Raw genomic sequence first — 20,131 nt, 5'->3', positions numbered from 1 at the left:
GGAGGACGCCGCCACGCCCCCCCCATGCCACCGGGGAGGCGGCCGGAGGACTTGCCCCAAAGCCGCTCTGGCGGCGCACCTGCGGAGGGGAGAGGCCGGTGAGAGCAGCCTACTTAAGCCGGCTCGCCGGCACCCGAAGGAGGACGCCGCCACGCCCCCCCCATGCCACCGGGGAGGCGGCCGGAGGACTTGCCCCAAAGCCGCTCTGGTGGCGCTCCTGCGGAGGGGAGAGGCCGGTGAGAGCAGCCTACTTAAGCCGGCTCGCCGGCACCCGAAGGAGGACGCCGCCACGCCCCCCCATGCCACCGGGGAGGCGGCCGGAGGACTTGCCCCAAAGCCGCTCTGGCGGCGCACCTGCGGAGGGGAGAGGCCGGTGAGAGCAGCCTACTTAAGCCGGCTCGCCGGCACCCGAAGGAGGACGCCGCCACGCCCCCCCCATGCCACCGGGGAGGCGGCCGGAGGACTTGCCCCAAAGCCGCTCTGGCGGCGCACCTGCGGAGGGGAGAGGCCGGTGAGAGCAGCCTACTTAAGCCGGCTCGCCGGCACCCGAAGGAGGACGCCGCCACGCCCCCCCCATGCCACCGGGGAGGCGGCCGGAGGACTTGCCCCAAAGCCGCTGTCACTGCCGCTGCTGTAAGCACGGCTGAAAGAACTTTGGTTTGTGCCCTGTTACCATCTGGGCAGTTTTTTGGGTTTTTGTATTAGTGGTAACTCTGGGGGTTGGAGGGTTAATCTTGTTTGGATATTGCTATTGTTGTTATGTAATATTGCTGTTCTGTGATATGCATTGATGTTATATTGATAACTGTATTGTTGCCTTTTTATTATTGAGATGTATTGCTACTGATATTGTGATGTATTTGAAATATGCAGTGTTATGTTATTGTTATGTAAATTGTTGTATTCTCCTGCTGTAAACCGCCCTGATCTTTGGAAGGCGCGGTATAGAAATAATAAATTTATTATTATTATTATTACAAGCCAGCCAAAGAGAGATACTTCTAAATTCTTTATATTAAGTGAGTTATTAAGTATATGCTTACTCACTACCTGTCAAACTGGTAAGACTTGGAAGCACTGAATTGTGCCTATTTCCCCCTGCCCGCCCCCCCCGCCCCCCACCCTAGAGAATCTTAACAAATGACAGTGAGAAGAAGTAGGCCCATTATTATTATTCCATTACCATCATAAGAAAAATTCATAGGTCCCTGCACAAATGAAACCTGTCATACAAAATGGGGAAGGAATAGAAAGAAAAGGAAGGGAGAGAGAGAAAGGTTGCAAATCCAGTAATGCATACATAAACTTGGCCTCAAAAAGGCAATGGTGATCAATGGGTTTCTGTTAGTATTTTTAAGATATAACAACTGAAGACCAGACAAAAGATGAACAAAATGTGACGTTTGCTGGTTATTCATAAACTCTTGAAGTCTATACCACAAAGAATATACTCATATGCAACTAGAGGAGACTGCACATAATTTTGCATCCCCACTGTTGCCAAGGAAACTACTTTACCTTTCCACAGGTAGCCCAAGTTTGTTACTCTCAGCTTATCACTCACAAAGAAGTAGAGGAGTGCTATGGAAAGAGATATTTTGCCTTTCCTTCCAAATTGTGCAAGTTCATGTTAAAAAAATCCCATAATCGGAATAAACTATTTATTGAAAAAATAGTACTTTGCAATTAATTCAAAACCATGTTGATATCTTAGGTTACTTTAATTCGTTCTGGAAGTATATGCACATTTGGTTTGTAAATGGGTTTCAAAACTAAAAAGAAAAAGAAAACCTTATAAGTTCACAAATGCGTGCAACCAAAAAAACCATGCATAAACTAATTGCTGCATGTTAATAATAATAATAAAATTTTTATTTATATACCGCTGTTCCTGTGCAGATCACAGCGGTTCCCAACATGAAGAAGTATAACAAAAACAGATAAACAATAACATATATCCCCAACAATGTGCAAACCAACCACCCATATCTAAAACCACCACATCATCTAAAACCAGTTATCTTACAAAACAATTAAAAACATTAAAAACCATAACAAATAGCTAGATTGAACAGTATGCATCATCAAGGGGAGAATAAAGATAACATTAATGCTCATGGGGAAAAGCCTGGCGGAATAGGAAGGTCTTCAAATTCCTCTTGAATATATCTAGGGAGGTGACAGCGCAGAGCTCATCAGGCAAGGAGTTCCAAAGCTGAGGGGCTGAGATGGAAAATGCCCTCCGAGATGAAATGTATCTTGTTTTAGGAACTCTTAGCAAATGTTTTCCGGCCAATCTGAGAGTGTGGGGTGGACTGTATGGGGAGAGGCGGTCCTCCAAGTACCCTGGGCCCAAGCCATTTAGGGCTTTATAGGTTATAACCAACACCTTATATTGCGCCTGGAAGCAAACAGGCAGCCAATGTAGATCTTGCAAAACTGGTGTTATATGGCTGGTCCTGGAGCATCCAGTAACCAACCTTGCTGCCATATTCTGTACTAATTGAAGTTTCTGGGTTTGGTACAAGGGTTGCCCCATGTAGAGCGCATTGCAGAAATCCAACCGAGAGGTTACAAGAGCGTGTACCACCGTTTCAAGGTCCCCCCAGCCCAGGTAGGGTCGCAGCTGGCGTATCAGCTGAAGCTGGTAACAAGTGCTCCTGACCATTGCATCCACCTGAGATGTTAGGTGGAGCGATGAGTCCAGAAGTACCCCCAGACTGTGAACTGAGTCCTTCACGGGAAGCGTGACCCCATTCAGGACAGGTGGAAAAATTTTCTTCCCCAGGCCAGAAAAGCCTATCATGAGTACTTCCGTTTTCTCTGGATTCAGGCTGAGTCTGTTTTCCCTCATCCAGCCCATTACCAACTCCAGACAGGCATTTAGAGGAGAGATGCCATCCCTAGTCACTGCATCAGTCGGAGGCACAGAGAAACATATTTGGGTGTCATCAGCATACTGATAACACCGCGCCCCGTGTCTCCGGATGATCTCTCCCAGCGGCTTCATGTAAATGTTAAATAGCATGGGGGACAAAATCGCTCCCTGAGGGAGCTGCACCATCTGGAATCTACTCGAGAGGTAGGAACGGAACCACTGGAGCGCAGTGCCCCCGATACCTAACTCCCTCAGGGGTTCCAGAAGGATACCATGGTCAATGGTATCGAAGGCCGCTGAGATGTCCAAAAGCACTAACAGGGACACGCTATCCCTGTCCATGCCCAGACGGAGATCATCGACTAAGGCGACCATGGCAGTCTCAACTCCATAGCCCGCCCGAAAGCCGGTTTGAAATGGGTCTAGAAAATCCGTTTCATCCAAGATCCCTTGAAGCTGGAAGGCAACCGCCCTCTCAATCACCTTCCCTAAAAAAGGCAGCAGCGAGACAGGCCGATAATTGTTCCGAATTAGGGGGTCTAGGGAGGGCTTTTTTAACAAAGGTTTTACAATGACCATTTTTAAACTAGATGGAAACCGCCCTTCCCTGAAAGATGAATTGATAATACGGTGTAACATATCCGTTACAACCATTCCCCCCTGAGCTGCCAGCCATGAAGGACAGGGATCAAGAGAGCATGCCGTCTTCCTAACACTACGAAGAATCTTGTCCACATCCTCGGTACTTACAGACTCAAAATGATCCAGTATAACAGAGTCCACGGAAGCTCTGGGCACCTCTACTCTAGATTCTGAACTAAGACTGGTGTTGAGATCAGCCCTTATCTGAGAGATTTTATCCGCGAAGAAGTTGTTAAACTCGTCACAGCAGGCTTTGGATGGTTCCAAAATAGGGTTCAGGGAGGGGGGCAGTTGGGTAAGCTCGCTAAATCCAAGACCAGATGTATTTATGGTAATTTCTTTGTTGGTAAGCTTCCCCACCCCACTTTTTCAAATTTGCAGATGACACCAAATTAGGAGGAGTAGCTAATACCCCAGAGGATAGGATCAAAATTCAAAATGACCTTCATAGATTAGAAAGCTGGGCCAAAGCTAACAAAATGAATTTCAACACCGAGAAATGGAAGGTACTGCACTTAGAGAGGAAAAATGAAATGCACAGATATAGAATGGGCGACACCTGGATGAATGAAACTATGTGTGAAAAGGATCTGGGAGTCTTCTTTTGGGTTCAGGTAGCACAAATCAGGTAAGTTCACATAAACATGTGAACCCACCACATTTATCCCAAGCACAGATGACTTGTTGGGCTGTTATTCTGGTATAAAAGAATGTAAGTGTGTATAAGCGCTTGTCTCCACCACTGTTATAACACTGGATGCAGTCCATACAGACTCAAACACACAGTTCTTCCTCACCAAAAAAGAGAGGAACAATATTGTACAATGTTGTCTTCTATACGGAGTGTCAATGTTACACATTTTATTTTGTGTATGTTGAAATGGATTTGATAAGGATCTTTGGTTTAGTTGCGATTTTATATATTACTTTCTTCTGGTCCCTGGAAATTGATGGATGCGGCTGTCTAGGTTCTACTGATATTGTTGACTAGAATCCATTCCTTTCCCCCAGATATAAAGAGGAAAAGGAACTACAATGGGGCTCATAATTGGCTGATGGTAAAAAGCCTAATTGGAGGGGGTGGGGTGCCATTGATCTGCTATCTCTTGTTAATTTAAGAAAATGCAACACCTTTGGAAATAACAATGGACAGTCCCAACCAGAGACTCCATGAATCAAATGTTGAATGCTGAGTCAAGAGTTAAGTAAATTTCATTGATTCTGTGAGTCCATAGATGTCAGTGCAGTCAACCCACTGGTGGTACGACAGAATGAAATATTATTTAAGTCAAACTTATTTCAGCAAAAACTTATTAAGCAACCTTAATGAAGCAAAATGGGCACAAAGCCATTTTAGCATTCACATTCCCCCATACTCAAATCCCCACTGGGGGAGATTTCTTTTTAATTTTAAAAATGCTTCCCCTCTACTCCTGGAGGTTTCCATAAATGGTGGTTTCATTTGTCAAAGGAGTGTAGTCCCCCCTCATCATTCACTAAAAGCTCACAAGTGACTGGAATTGGAACCCTAACCACTTCTAATCTGGAGTTTGCGGAGGAGGATAGAGCCCTCCTGTGTCACATGGTGGATGTAAAGGTAGAAAACCGGCCCAAGCCCATCAGAAATCGGCTACTTTTGTCACATGTGGCAATTTGATCATGGAAATGAGATATTATTTTGTTTAGGGTACAAATGCCTGCCGTACCCCTAAAGGTCATTTTGGAGCAAAAAAAAAGTTGTTTGGACAAAGAGATTCTGAAAAACGTTTTCATTTGATCCATGTGAGCCTGAAAAACAGCAACACATTGTGCACCCTTGCATTAACAGAATTGAATCCTATGTCTTCACCTTCATTTCCATCACAAGAAAAATGGAATATTAATGTCATAAATAAGTGTACTTATTCCATGCAGGTCTGTTCTCTTTACACTCATTGGAGTGTTCAATTTTCCTTTTACTAGCTCAGAATGGAAGCCTGTCAGAATGAATTTTAAAAGATATCCCAAGAGTTAAGTTTTCTTTCCAACCAGCAGCATTCTGTATTTTACTGTTCGTACACCTTTCATCAGCTATACAAATGTAGTTCACAAAGCCATCATGACAAGCAGTTAAATGCATTTAAAACTCCCCACAAAAGCAAGGCTGGTATATCCTTTCCCATGAGGGAGCTGTTAAATGTTTCAGATGTGGTGGCTAAATCTTATAGCTAACACTTAATTTTCTGTTTTCTAGTTTATCAACAAAGATTTAAGACAAAATGTCACTTTTTAGGTTGATATAGCCTCCAGGGAATTACTCACATTTTAGACAGAAGCGATTAAGCAGCTGCCTAAGACTGCTCACAGACTTGGTAAATGTAGAGAAGCATATAATTATGTATTTTGGCATTTTATATAAAACAAATCATTTTCATTGCCATCTCTATGCCTCCTTCCCTTTTGAAAAATGAACCTTTTCAACTTCAGCTCTAAAAATTAACATCCTTCAATTTTTTTTTTATAACCCAAAGGGAAACACCTATAAAACTACTGAAATAATTGGATTTTACTGGATCTCAAATGTGGGAAATTACAGAATTTTGTCTAAAGAGACAAATAACAAAAAATGCGAGTGTAAAGTCGAAGGCTTTCATGGCCGGCATCCATAGTTTTTTGTGGGTTTTTGGGGCTATGTGGCCATATTCTAGCTGAGTTTCTTTCTGACGTTTCGCCAGCATCTGTGGCTGGCATCTTCAGAGAAAGATGCCAGCCACAGATGCTGGTGAAACATCAGAAAGAAACTCTGCTAGAACATGGCCACATAGCCCCAAAAACCCACAAAAAACTAAAAAATGCAAGTTTACACAGTCTACAGTACTGGGCATTGAAACATCATCATCATCATCATCATCATCATCATCATCTTCATCTTCATCATCATCATCTTATTCATTTATATCCCATGTTTCTCCCAATAATGGGATTCAAAGCAGCTAACACCTTTTAAAAATACAGGTTACAAACACTACAAAAGTTATGTGAATGTATAAAATATACAATTAAACAATTTCCAAGAAATGTTTCAGGGCATCAGTGCTCCTGTTTACTTTAATTCTTAAGCTAGTTTGGGTACAACATTTATATGACCAGTTGTACCTTTCTTAAAATTAACTAAGGGGTTATACAAACAGCCCCAAAGGGGCAGCCTCCAGCTACCCCTTCTTCAGCCGGATTGGGGCCGCAGCAACCTCATGCTGTGATCCTGATCTGGCCTTTTGAGGGCATAAAAAGAGTGCCATAGTAACAGTGGTGGGGCTATATGGCACTTCTTCGGCACTGCATCATTTGGATGCAGCACTGGAGATGTGCTATGATGCCCTGGGGGGCGGAGTCAGGCATGCGTTGTCAGGATGCTACATCCTGACTCTACCCCCAGGTCATCCTTTCAAGTCGGTCTGTACAGGGCTTAAGTAACTATATTCCCTTTAGAGTAGGCATAGGCCCATAGAATTATAGAGGTGGAAGAGACCATAAGGGCCATCCAGTCCCACCCCCTGCCATTTAGGAATACACAATCAAAACACTCTTGTTTAATTGGTTAAGGGAGCTATCCAAGTGGCTGACTATATTTTGGTGATGGGGTTCAACTTGGATAACTGATTTGCAATCTGGACAAAAACCCAGAGTGACATGGAAGCTATCAGTTGCCACTGACAGTAAGTTAGCTGCCAAAGATCCCTGTACATAGCAAAATGCCTATGGCCCAATAGACCATCAGATCAGATAAATTATATAACCAAAACTTTGTTGTTGTCATGTGCCCTCAAGCCGTTTTCAACATATGGTGACCCTAAGGCAAAGCTGTCACAGGATTTTCTTTTCAAGATTTGTTCAGAGCAGGTTTGCGTTTGCAAAAGTGTGACTTGCCCAAGATCACCCAGGCTGGGTGGGGATTCAAACCCTGGTGTCACAGTGGTTAAATGCCTGTACTGCAGCCACTCACTCAAAATCATAACGTTCTGAGTTCAAGACCAGCAAAAAGGGCTCAAGCTTGACTCAGGCTTGCATCCTTCCGAGGTCGCTAAAATGAGTACCCAGATTGTTGGGGGCAAATTAGCTTACAGTTGTAAACCGCTTAGACACTGCTTAGGTGGTATGAAGTGGTATATAAATGAACCTTGTTTGTTTTGTTTGGTCTCCAGAGTCGTAGTCCAACCTCACCACACCACACGGGCTCCTGATCACAAAGGCTAGCTCAGCATTACTCACAATCACTGGTTGCAATTCCACAATATTTTGGATGGGAACTTTTTCCATTTCTATCTGAACATGCAGGGAACTGAAAGCAGCATTTTCTGCATGCTAAACATTGGCTTCACTACTGAGCTACATCCCTTTTGGGTTACATTTTCTTCCATGCTTTATCTATGGCAAAGTCCTTTAGTATCCACATCACACCAGAAGCTGACCTAAGCCTTTACGAAGCAGAAACTTGTGATCAGAGTTTCCATTGTTAAAGTGCCAGTTCTGTGATCCTACAGAATGTTCACAAACATTTATTGCTCAGGCAATCATAGGTCATTGACTCAGCCTGAAAAGTGCCACAGGTTCTTTGCTACCAGGCTCACCTGTTCAATCCTTCTGGAATCTTACACAGAAGAACACACTGAAAAATATTCCATCCTACATTAATGTAATCAGAAACTGGAGCAGTCCAATAGGGTAGGGCTAGGTGGGTCAACATATGTCATGAAGATATAAAATAACTGACATTGTTTTCTGTTGAACAAAGAAGTTATAATGTAGGAGATCAGGGCTTGCACATTTCTTCCTGTTCCAAATAGTGGGTTAAGAAGGCAGGTTGATCCTCCAACCCAATTCCTATAATCAATTACTCCTTTTGTTTGCTGCAAATTAATAGGACCTAGTTCTTCCTAAGAAAGAAGAAACTGTTCATCACTATACTTTGGGTGGGTGGCTGGGAAATCGTTCCTATTTGCCTGAAACTGGTCAGTAAATTTTCCAACAACAGAGATATTATACAATGTTCCTCTTATCTACAAAGGCCACAGTGATGAACAGAGAGCCCTGAACCAGGCTAGATCCCTGCAATTAACAGACCCTTCTGTCTCCATTCTATTCAAGTATGAGAGGGTCTGAGCAGATGGAAAAGAAAAACTGGGCTGATCCTGGTTTTCCCAGAGTGGTTGGAAACCCCACTGTTCGCACAGCTGCTCCCAAGGCAGGCAGAACACCTATGGTCAGTCCACACCAGGGGTAGGCAACCTTTTTGACCCAGGGGCCCGGTTGCTGTCCCTCAGACAACTCGGGGGGCCGAAGCAAAAAAAAAAATAATTAATTTTCTTTTTAAAAAATTAATTAATTAAATAAAACGGGACAGATGTAGGACAAAAATTTAAAATGGAGGACACTTTTTAAATAAAAAAATGGAGGACACGCAAAAAAATCTGCTGATTTTTAAAAAAATGTTAATATAAATGCATGTTTCTGAGGCTTCTATAGACAACTGCCCCCCTGCTCCCCCTTGCCCGCCGCTTGCCCCCGCTTGCTCCTCCTTGCCCCCTTGCCCACCGCTTGCCCCACTTGCCCCTCCTTGCTCCCCTTGCCTGCCGATTGCCCCCGCTTGCTCCACCTTGCCCGCTGCTTGCCCCCGCTTGCTCGTCCTTGCTCCCCTTGCCCGCCGCTTGCCCCATGCGCAAAGCCCCCACGTGCTTGTGCAGGAAGCCAAAGGCCCCGCGCGCTTGCGCTGGAGGCCAAAGGCCCCGGCGGCAATCTGTGGCAGGGCTGGGCTGGGGCCGGTCCCTAAGCCTCGGCGGGCCGCATGCGGCCTGCAGGCCGTAGGTTGCCAACCCCTGGTCCATACCATGCAGCATCAAGTCACATGTACACCTCTTGGTTTTGTTTTTGTTTTTTTGCCTCCCCACCCCCTACATGCGCACCACTGCAGGGATATACCATCTGAGACAGGAATTAACTCCCTCTTCGCACCCAGCTACCATACCATTGGATGCCACATGTGACTGGCTGCGGAGTTGCATGAGCGATACAGTGCATCAGTATACCTGTACAGTGCATCAGTATACCTAGTGACACATTGGGAAAACATAATCATGGCGCCTCCCCTGTTGGACTGTCTGGTTTGTTTATATTTTAATTACATCCATTGCATTATTGGCAACCTGCCTTGTTTGTTATACTTTCACATCATGGGGTGTGTGACAGCTCGATGGTGCAATGGGTTGATGATGCAGTTGACCACTCATGCATCTGTATGCTAAACTGAAACAACTGTATGGCAAACAATGGCACCAGCAGCTATATCTCACTGGTCTCAAGGGACATGCTTCAGGCAGCCTCCATACATCACCTGGGCTTTACTGCATTCCAGCACTTGTGCTGTGCTGTTTATATGCTGGTGTGATGATGTGCATTTTCCACATTAAAGCAGAGTATCAGACCTTTTTGCTCTGGTTTTTATTCTCAGAGTATGGCTTTATGTCAGTTACCACCCAGTTTGGTATAGTCTGTCATTTGAACAGATAGGTTTCAATTCACTTTGAAGCTGCTTTATTTTGCCAATGCGGACAACCCCAGAGTGACAGATGTTTGAACGTCTACATGCAGAGAAAGGAACTGCAGGTAGGAGGCTCAAACCTAAACCCACTGGTTATTCTCAACTGCAGTGGAATCACTGGATCAATTGTTGAATGGCAAGTTGATATGTGGGTAATGCTTTTTGATTCAGTGGGTCTATCCTAGTTTAGACTAATAGTAGGATTCAGGTCACAGAGAAGTTTGGGGGAATGTGCCTTTTTAAAATTATTATTATTTATGGTTAGTGTAAAATGTACAGGTACAACTCAGTTAACAAAGCAGATGTATTCCTGGACATTACTTTAACAGAAAATTTGGTAAGAGAGAAAGAGGTAATACAAAAAGAATAGGGACAGATTCCTACAGCACAAAAAAGTTGATTCATTCAGCACGGTTCAGCAAGGTTTGTATTCAAAACTAATACTATACACATGTGAAATGGAACAACTAGGTACCTATGCTCCTTGCATAAGTCTAGAGACTACCAGAAGATTTCTTCCAAAATGTATCCAGGGAACACTTTTCCTTTCACCAGCCTCCTTATTGCTTATGATTTCCATTTTGGTGGACAAACTTATAGATCTATGTTTTTATAAGCATGCTGTGTAGCTGGTGAGGCAGGCTTGTTTGTTCTTCCATTCTCTTTGTTTTGCACTTCATACATGCTCAATAAATGATTCTAGGAGTAACTGCCATTTGCCTTGCCTGTTGTAGGTAGACACACACAGCTACAGTAGGATAACTAGTGCAGGACTCCCCCTTTTCTAGCCCAATCTCTGTTGCACTGTTTACTGCAGACATGCTAGTTTCTCTTGCCTTCCTTCACCATCTTCTCAATACTGGTGTTGCTAAAAAAATCTAGACAGAGGACAAGGAAGAAAAAGGCAAAAAGACTCTGTAAAAGGGAACCTCTTTGGCAAAGACTTGGTATACTGACGTATGCCTGCACTTCTGTTGGGATGTCTTTCAGGATTTAGGCAATGGAAATTGGTTAAATTTCAAAACGCTGTTCCATGTTCACCATATAATAATGGTAACACACAGCACCTACTGATTAGCAATTTTGTCACACAGTGCCAGACAGACTTCTAACCCTAGACAGAAAAATTACTTTTGCTTTTCATGATTGCTCTGTGGAAATGCTAGAACCTAATTCCCACTAAGTTATGGATGCACCTCAGGACATTTCTCCTTCACTATTGAGTTCCTAAAGCAATAAAAGATTCTCAGCTGGGGCTGAAATTACAGCTTCCACTTATTACATCAGCTAAGTTATTTGAAAGTTGCAAAGTCTTAAACAATAGCTGAAACACTAGAATAAAAAGTTTAACAACAACAACAATACAGGCTGAGTCTCCTTTATCCAAAATGCTTGGGATAGGAAATGTTTTGGATTTTGGAGTTTTTCAGATTATGGAATATTTGCATATGCATAATGAGATATTTTAGAGATAGGGCCCAATTCTAAATGTGAAATTCATGTTTTATATACACCCTTATATACACTTAGCCTAAAGGTAATTTTATACACAATATTTTTAATAATTTTGTGCATGAAACAAAGTTTATACACACTGAACCGTCAAAGAGCAAAGGTGTCACTGTCTCAGCCATCCATGTGGACAATTTGGATTTTGGATTTTTTTTTTTTTTTGGATTTTGGAATTCCGGGTGAAGGAGCCTCAGCATGCAATAATTATGGAGATTGAATTTCTCTTGAGCATGAGCCGCTTTGTTACACATAGCTTACAGATCTGTTTTTTAAAAGTTAATATTTTCAACTCAATTTCACTTTCAACTGTGAGTAGGCAGGTCCAGCAAAAAAAGAAGAAATCCATTGTTTCCTCTTCCGCAGTTTCCAAGGCCCTCAGGTGTCCAGATGACTCACTTCTACTTTGTGCAGAATATCTGTACAATTATTTCAGCTAGAGGGACAGAGGAATGTCAAGGAAAGCCAAAAGCTTTTCAAGACATATGATGACACAGCCAAAAGGGCTTATGAGCTAGTGCCAGACTAGGTCAAGGAGGAGCCAAATTATGGGTTCCTTGAAAACTATAATGTTCCAGTCTTTAAAGTACTAAAACAGTTCCAAAAAGAAAGAGTCTGCACTGAACTCAAAAGAAAGCAATAAAACAAAGTCCAAAATTAAAAGGTAGGCAATGTTTTTCTTAGGATCACCCATCATCACATTTCAAAAAATGTGAAAGCTTTAGAGATCACTAGAGTTCTTCATCAAGATAGAGCAAGGGTGTGCAAAGCCATCCCCCAAGTCCTTTTTGTGGTCTCCATTCATGTTCAATTTTCTCCACAATCTTAATGGGTTTTTTTCATGCGTGTGTGTGTGTGTGTGTGTGTGTGTGTGTGTGAAATAACAATTTAGTTTGCAAACAAAATTTAGCAGTAAACTGTTAAATCATCTATAGATGATTGGAAAAGATGTACTTTAATTTGCTACAAGCTTCCTTAAATATAAATTAATTTAAACAAACAAACAAACAAATGGAACTAAATTCACTACATGAATAATGATATACCTAATATCATAAATAATAATCAAGGTCAATTCAGTTCCTTCTAGTTCAATATCAGTAATTAATATCATTATCAATGTAACATTAATTAAAAGTTTAATTTTATATAAATGTACATTTAGTATTAATAATATAATAATGATTTATTTATTTATAATGATTTTATTTATTTATTTATTTTATTTATAGCCTGCCCAATCACTAGGAATCCGAGCGGGTTACAACAGTAAAAATGCATTAAAAATACAATAAAATACTAATTGATCCCTTTCCAACCCCCTCCTCAATATTAAACTACAATTAAACAATCAAAGTTTAAAAACAATAAAATGCTATACAGCATTAGGTAAAAATTAAAATTAATTTTAGTAGCAATTTAGTAGCAACAAAGTATTAATTTAGTAGCAATAATTAATTAATAATTAGTAATTACTTCTTAGTGATAATTAATAGTAAGTTATTTGGTAGTAATTAAGTATGGGTGATTATTATTACATAATTAGTAATAATTAAGTATGAGGGGAATTCTATCTGTTAGCAGTAAGGGGGAAATTTTAATGAATTTAATAATATTTTCTGAAGATTTTGATTCCAGCTAATGCTTAATCTATTCTGCATCTCTCTCTCTCTCTCTCTCTCTCGTCAAAATTGTGTATTTTAACATTAAAATATCTTTCTTTTAAAAACGAGCAGTGTCTGAGCATTTGACCAACTATTCCTGAAGCATTTGAGCTAAATTTGGGGGGTGCAGGAAAGCAAGAAATCACCCCCATAAAAATGTTTTTGATGGATGTTTTTAAGATGTTGCTTTAGGAATAAAAACAGTCCCTAAATGCAGATCGATGGTTTGATTAATCAAGTATGTGTATTATGTCACTTTTGGCAAATCCCACTTGGATGAAAAGAACATGATGGGCACCTTCCTTTCCATGTACAAGGACACCTTCAGCCAGCCTCAGGTAAACACAGGTAGAAGTTCTGCCAAAGAACTTGCCACAGGACTCTTTATGGCAGGAGTGGGCAACATGAGGCTCTCCAAATGGTGGCAGATTGGAGCTCCAATTAGCCTATCTAGCATAGTCAATGGTCAGTGATCATGGGAGTTGCAGCCAAAAAACACGAAGGGAAGGGAGTTGCCTTTCCCACTTTTTGACTGCTCAAAAGAAAGGAACCCCTTTATGGCCTGTGAAGCCTGACTTCTTGGGGCAGATAGCAAAAGGCAGAAGTAGCTGCAGACCTGTCAACAGAATAAAGGCTAATGCTGACAACAAATGTGAAAAAATTCCAAGGCAGAAATCCACGACTGTAACTTAGTATCTGAGATACTAATGAATGTCTATTTGACTGTTTCAGAACATGAGCTTCCCCTCAATGCAACATATTAGATCTTTTGAAGTTAAAAGATAGTTTATTAACTCACCTATGGTGTAGTATCTCTTCAGCTCACCCCTTCGTGGATTGCGCCTTTGGGTATTTGCAGTGTTGTTCTGCTCCTCTTCAGAAGTAGTTGTATTGGTAACAGGTGCTGGTTTAGTTGGTTGCATTGCATGTTGTGCTGCTGGTGCCAGAGGTTCATAACCTGATCCAGAAATATCAATAGACTGGGACTTCTTCTTTAGCCTAAAAAAAATTGATATAATATATTTTAATATCCAGGCCATGGCTAAGTGATCTAGGACCTTATCACACATGGGAAATTAGGCAAAATTGGGGGATTAAACAGTGATTATCCCATGCCAAATGTGTTATCGCAATTAAGATTTTCATACGATGTCACTATTAAACAGGCAATAAATAGGCAATAAAAGCAACAAATAGCAATGTGTGTGAAATTTTTAATTGCAATATTGCATTTTGCAGAGGATAATCGCTGTTTAAAATCCCAACCCCCTCCCCCCCCCCCCGATTTTCCCCGTGTGATAAGGTTCTTAGCTTCACCCAATATGCAGAGGTGATGCAGAAGATATAATGTTTTCATTAGGATTATAGGGAAGATATGTGTGGGCACTGAAAAGCAATCAGAAGACTCTGCAGATCAACATAATGGCTGTTTCTTTAAACATACATCTTCACTATCAACTAATCTTTCCTTTACACTGGAAAGAAGATCTGTGACCTGGTTAACAGGCATCACATCAGTTGTGAGATACTAGCATACTCTACAGACTATCCAAAAGGCTCCATCTGGATGCTCAACAGTATGGAAAATGAACTACATTTTCAGTTCTTAGAGCTCAAGAGATGCTACCATACTTCTTGTTGTTGTGTGGCCTCAAGTCATTTATGATTTATGGCACCCTTAAGGAAACCTATCACGTGGTTTTCTTAGCGAGATTTATTGTCACTGCTTTTCTCTGAGGCTGAGAAAGCACAACTTTCACAAGGCCATCCAATGTCCGAGGGCAGGATTTGAACCCTGGTCTCCCAGAGTGCTTGGCCAAAATGTAGACATCTAGCTGACTCTCATTTTATGAAAAGATATTGTCAATATACCTGAGTCCTACTAAAACAACAAAATATTTTCTCCCCCCCCCCCCCCCGTCCCACATTCAAATTTTTTGGTTCAGTTTTTCTAGTGACTTTCTATTATTATAATTACTTTGAGATCTATAACAGGCTAGACTGAGAAAAAAATATTAGGCAAGGAACACTCTCAGTTAATTCCCTACCATGTCCACTTAAAAGGATCTCAGGTGACAGAAGAAGACAGCAAAAGTCTTTCTGCTTGAGGCATCATGTAATCACTATAGATCAGTATAGAAAAGAATGGTCTAAATGGATCAAGAGTCTAACTGCATATACTCATGTATCTCTTGGGTTGTCTATCTATCTATATACTGACAAAAAAGTTGGTCCAAATTTCCTCTCCCAGAAAAGCAAACAAAGCCACCCCAGTTTGAAAAATTGCTTTTAAAGAAAATAAATATAACAACATGCTAAAATTATGCATAACTGAGAAGGCAAGATGATGTTCCAGGATTAGCAATTTGGATTCATTTTACTATAGACCTTTAGGTACTATAGACCTTTATAGACTTCTCATTATGTTAAAAAATGGAAAATTCCCAGTTTGCAGGATTCTACTCTGGTGTAAAGCAGTCTAAATAAGTATATTATACAGGACTTTACAGATTTCTAGAATGAGAATTCTCTGGATGGAATTCTAATATGGTTTACTTCATTCTTATCTTAGCAAAATTCCACCATGTGTAATTCCTTAACAGTTTTCAATTAGACATTAGACCGATTCAAGTTCTTTGCCCACTTCATTGTGGTACAACTGAAGTTCCAAGAAAATTGATTCCGATGTCACACTGGTCAATTCCCTAGACTCTGCAATAACTGGGGCATCAAGGTCTGAGCAAATATAAGCAACTTTATCCACAAATTCCCCAACCATTTTTCTCAGCAGGCAACCATACATTCTAATGCTGGCCAACCCAAAATTGGCACTCTGAACACTGGGCATGCAGTATTGTAAGCCAAATATGAGGAATCTCCAACCTAACTGTTAATAAATCCCCAGGCTTTTGATGAAATAAGGGACACTAGCCTTGATCCCCTAGCCAAATGCTACTTTTGTATAACTATTTTCTAAAAAGCTGTGACTTCATTCACCACAGTGCTTTCACTAGGATGCTGTGCATGTTTAACACCCTAGAGTTAAACTGGAGAAAGGGAATACTGGAGAACATAATTAAGCTGATGGGAAAACATCTGTTGCACAGCAATCGCATCGGACCCATTTAGGCATACATGGCATTTACTGTATACACATGCAGTTAATATTTTGTGGCTGCAGAAATTTGCACATGCAAAATCAATTGGAAACAGCTGTTAATATGAATAAAAATAGGATATTTTATGGCTATTAAATGGTGATATCTCTTGATACAGTGTAAACTTTGCCCTTGCTGCCCAGAACCACCTGCTAGGGTGTTCAGTTAGCAAGGCAATGCATCATTCTATTTTTTTAAAAGAAAAGGTTAGTGGACTGCCCAATCTGTAGATGATAACAACAATTATGTATGTATTGTTGGAAACAGTAAATTAATACTAGGGCTTTCTATGCCCTTCTTTCATAGTGAATCAATGACAGTGGCATTCTGTTTCTGCAAGAGGAAACGAACCACATGCTTTCTTTTTGAAATATCACCATCACAAAAACCAAGGTTTGGTACATCAGTGCATTTTAATCCATTGTCTTTACCTCAAGCCTTAGCTTCCATTTAAATTGTGGGTTCTGTTGTTGCAAAGAAATGGAATATTCCCCTCTAGAGATGTTTAAAGGAACATCAAAGGTGAGACCACATGATCACTAGGCAGAGCAAGGCAGCCACCTCAATTCACAGATACAGGAATGGGGAGCAAGTTAATCTGCTGTGCAGTGCAGAATGCAATCTCTTCCCAAGTTTCGAATAAGATTCAGCTGCCAAACTGGTTAGGTTTTGTACATGAAAAAGGAGGGAAGTGTTCCATTATTTGCCTCCAGCAGCAAAATGTCTCAGGTCTGTCTTTCTTCTAAGGCAATGAAAGCACCACTGTTTTATTACTTATCACCATTCCACAAGAAATGGGTGAAATCAAGCTCATCATCTCTTGAAAATGTTAATGTTGTTTGGTGGCTGACCCAAGTGGTGATGAATTTCAGCCTTGTCACTTGTCTGCAAAATATCAAGGCAGGAAGGAAGAGCTGTCATGCTAGAAAAAAAAGAGACATCACAGTATGGCTCAATCACAACTGTTCACCCAAACAGACTTTGTGATGGTCGGTGGTTGATACCTGTGGCTCTTGTCTGCTTCTCATTCTATGTCTGAAGTTGGGAGGACCCTAAACTTATTTTCATTGCAATTCAGATAGTGAGCTGGGCTGCAGGGGAATGTGGCTGGCTATCTTTCCCACTGGGAAGTGTGACAAAGAAACTCTTGTCTGGTTGCAGAGTTCACTGGGGGAGGTATCTCTTAATATCCCAACATCATTCATATATATATATATATATATATAGAGAGAGAGAGAGAGAGAGAGAGGGAGGGAGGGAGGGAGGATATATATGTACACAAATATACAGAAAAGAAAGAGCCATCATGGTGTGGTGGATTGAGTGTTAGACTAAGGCCTGTTACAGACTGCCAAAATAAAGCTGCTTCGGGTCTCTTTGGAGGTATGCTGTTTAAATGATACATGCATCCTAAGAATCCAGAAGCTGTACCAAAGCAGCACTCCAGTGCTTAGGAATGGAGTGTGGCTTTGGTACGACCTCCGGACTCTTAGGACCCATCCATCATTTAAATAGCATACCTCCAAAGAGACCTGAAACAGCTTTATTTTGGCAGTCTGTAACAGGCCTATGACTCTGAGAGGCCAGGGTTCAAATCCCTGGTCACCCATGGAAACCTACTACTGAGTGGCCCTGGGTAAATCATATACTCTGAACCTCAGAGGAAGGCGATTGTGTTGCCCAGAAAAACCCATGATATGTTCTCTTTGGAGCACAATTAGTCATAAATTACTTGAAGACACATAAGAACAGGAGGAAACACAAAATAAAATTCAGGATGTAGTTCCAGAAGAAATGTGAATGAAATTAATTTGTTTGCTTATATTAGGAAGCATTTTCTTCTAATCCCAGTGGGAGATTTTTATCCCAATATTTTCTGCTAGTGAAGACAAAAGCAGCCCAATGACAAATATCCCCAGATTTATTGGAGTGATTTTTCTCATAGGATCTTTTTGCTTTCTATTTTTGTCTCTTTTCCTGGACCAATTTTGTTTCTCCTTTTATTTAACCCAATGTGTTACATCGTCTGGGACAAAACAAATCCTGAAACCAATTATTTCATTGGTGTTGCTAAGAAATTGTTTTGTTTGTTTTTACTTCCAGGCACTTTTTGTGTACAAAAATCAGACTATAAGTGGTTTAAATCTGGGGAAGAGTTTGCTGCCACTCAGGTAGCAATCTCCTGGATTAGAAAGACTACAATACAGGTCCACTCTTCAATGAAAAGTGTGCCTAGGTTAGAATTATTCCACTTTGTTAGATGGATTGGTGAATTCTTCCCAAGCCAGACAGAAGGAGCATCAATCAGTGAGCCAGATTCTTTGTAGTTTAAAAATGCCAATGAATCTTTCCTTAAGGGAGATGCATTTGTTGTTATGAGGCTAACGGTACTGAAGAAAAAATGATTCTTTGTTATACCATAGTTTTAACTTTGTCATAGTTTAAATAGCAAGAGATTTGCTAAATTTGTTATAGTTTTAATAGCAAGAGGTGAAAACTTTGTTATAGTTTTAGTACTTAACTTTGTTATAGTTTTAATCGCACAAGATGAAAACAGGACAGCCCCCGCTATTGAAACACATTTTGAAATACCTTGTATTAAATATCCAACAGTTTAGGGACAGAAAAGAAAAGCAGATTGAAAAACTATTTTCTTGTCTTGAAAAGACAATCTCCCCTGAGACTGGGACATGTACAGTACACCAAATTCTGATTTTTCTGTAAAACTGCCAGTGTTCCCAGTGCGTGCAGAATTGTGCTATCTATCTATCTATCTATCTATCTATCTATCTATCTATCTATCTATTGACTGATTACCCTTATATTCTACCTTTCTCTCTAGATGGGTTCCAGGGGTGCACCTGCACTGTAGAAATAATGAGATTTGACATGTCTTTAACTGCATGGCTCCATCCCAGAACCCTGGGATTTGTAGTTCTGTGAGGCACCAGCACTCTTTGACAGAGAAGGCTAAAGACCTTGTAAAACTACGAATTCCAGGATTCCATAAGATGAAGCTAAAAGTAGTGTCAAACTGCATTATTTCTACAGTTTAGATGCACCCCAAGGCATCTTACAATAGTTTAAAGACAGCAACAACTAAAACATTGTCGTTGTTGTTGTCCTATGCCTTCAATTCATTAAGTTTGACAATCTTAGAGAATATAAACAGGGAAATATAAAAGAAAGTTTGAGCTTGCACTCTTTTTTCCTTTTTTTGCAGAATGGAAAGAGTGTCTCCTTTCTCTTGTAAGTATTAAACAAGGGAACATAAAGGGCATAAAAGGAGGAAATTATTCATTTTAAGACATTTGGATTTGATTAGCAATTAGGTACCTGCAGTACAAGGAATTAGAGGAGCTCTCCAAGTGCTGGTTATTCATATTCATTCAAATACAGCAGTAATTGCTTCCCCAAGTTTTTGTCCTCATGGAAAAAGGAATAATGAATAAGTGAAGGTGTGGATAAAATGCGATTTATCCATTATTATTAAGGGGCTCATAAAATGCTGTGTTCTGTTCCAATAATTTCTTTTAATGGTAGCTTTAATTTTCAACACCTTAATTAGTTACAGATGAAGTTAACCTCACCATTTTTGGTTTCAAATACGGATAGCATGGACATTAAAGTAGGATCAAACTGATGAGAATTTGATAGGTAGGGGGTGTGTAGGGAGGAGGAGGGGGAAATAACTTGGTTTATTTTT

The 20,131-nt window shown here is 40.8% G+C and overlaps 1 protein-coding gene across 6 annotated transcripts in view; it reads right to left on the bottom strand.

The window, feature by feature from the left end:
• Positions 1–20,131, bottom strand: part of LOC149317568 (oxidation resistance protein 1-like) — a 340,865-nt gene that overhangs the window by 138,408 nt on the left and 182,326 nt on the right. For 5 of the 6 annotated variants that reach the window (XM_089517823.1, XM_089517827.1, XM_089517825.1 and 2 more), the window contains exon 3: positions 14,067–14,266. In XM_089517823.1, the coding sequence (XP_089373949.1) occupies positions 14,067–14,266 (200 nt within the window). Of the gene's footprint in view, positions 1–14,066; positions 14,267–16,856; positions 17,307–20,131 lie in introns of those variants that run through there. The other variant, XM_089517829.1, reaches the window with a different exon arrangement.

The sequence above is a fragment of the Sceloporus occidentalis genome, unplaced genomic scaffold, assembly GCF_023333645.1.
Source record: "Sceloporus occidentalis isolate IW3139 unplaced genomic scaffold, rSceOcc1.0.p SCAF_3, whole genome shotgun sequence".
NCBI lineage: Eukaryota > Metazoa > Chordata > Lepidosauria > Squamata > Phrynosomatidae > Sceloporus > Sceloporus occidentalis.
Note: the sequence above shows the minus strand (reverse complement) of the source record. Positions and strands in the feature narration are given on the sequence as shown.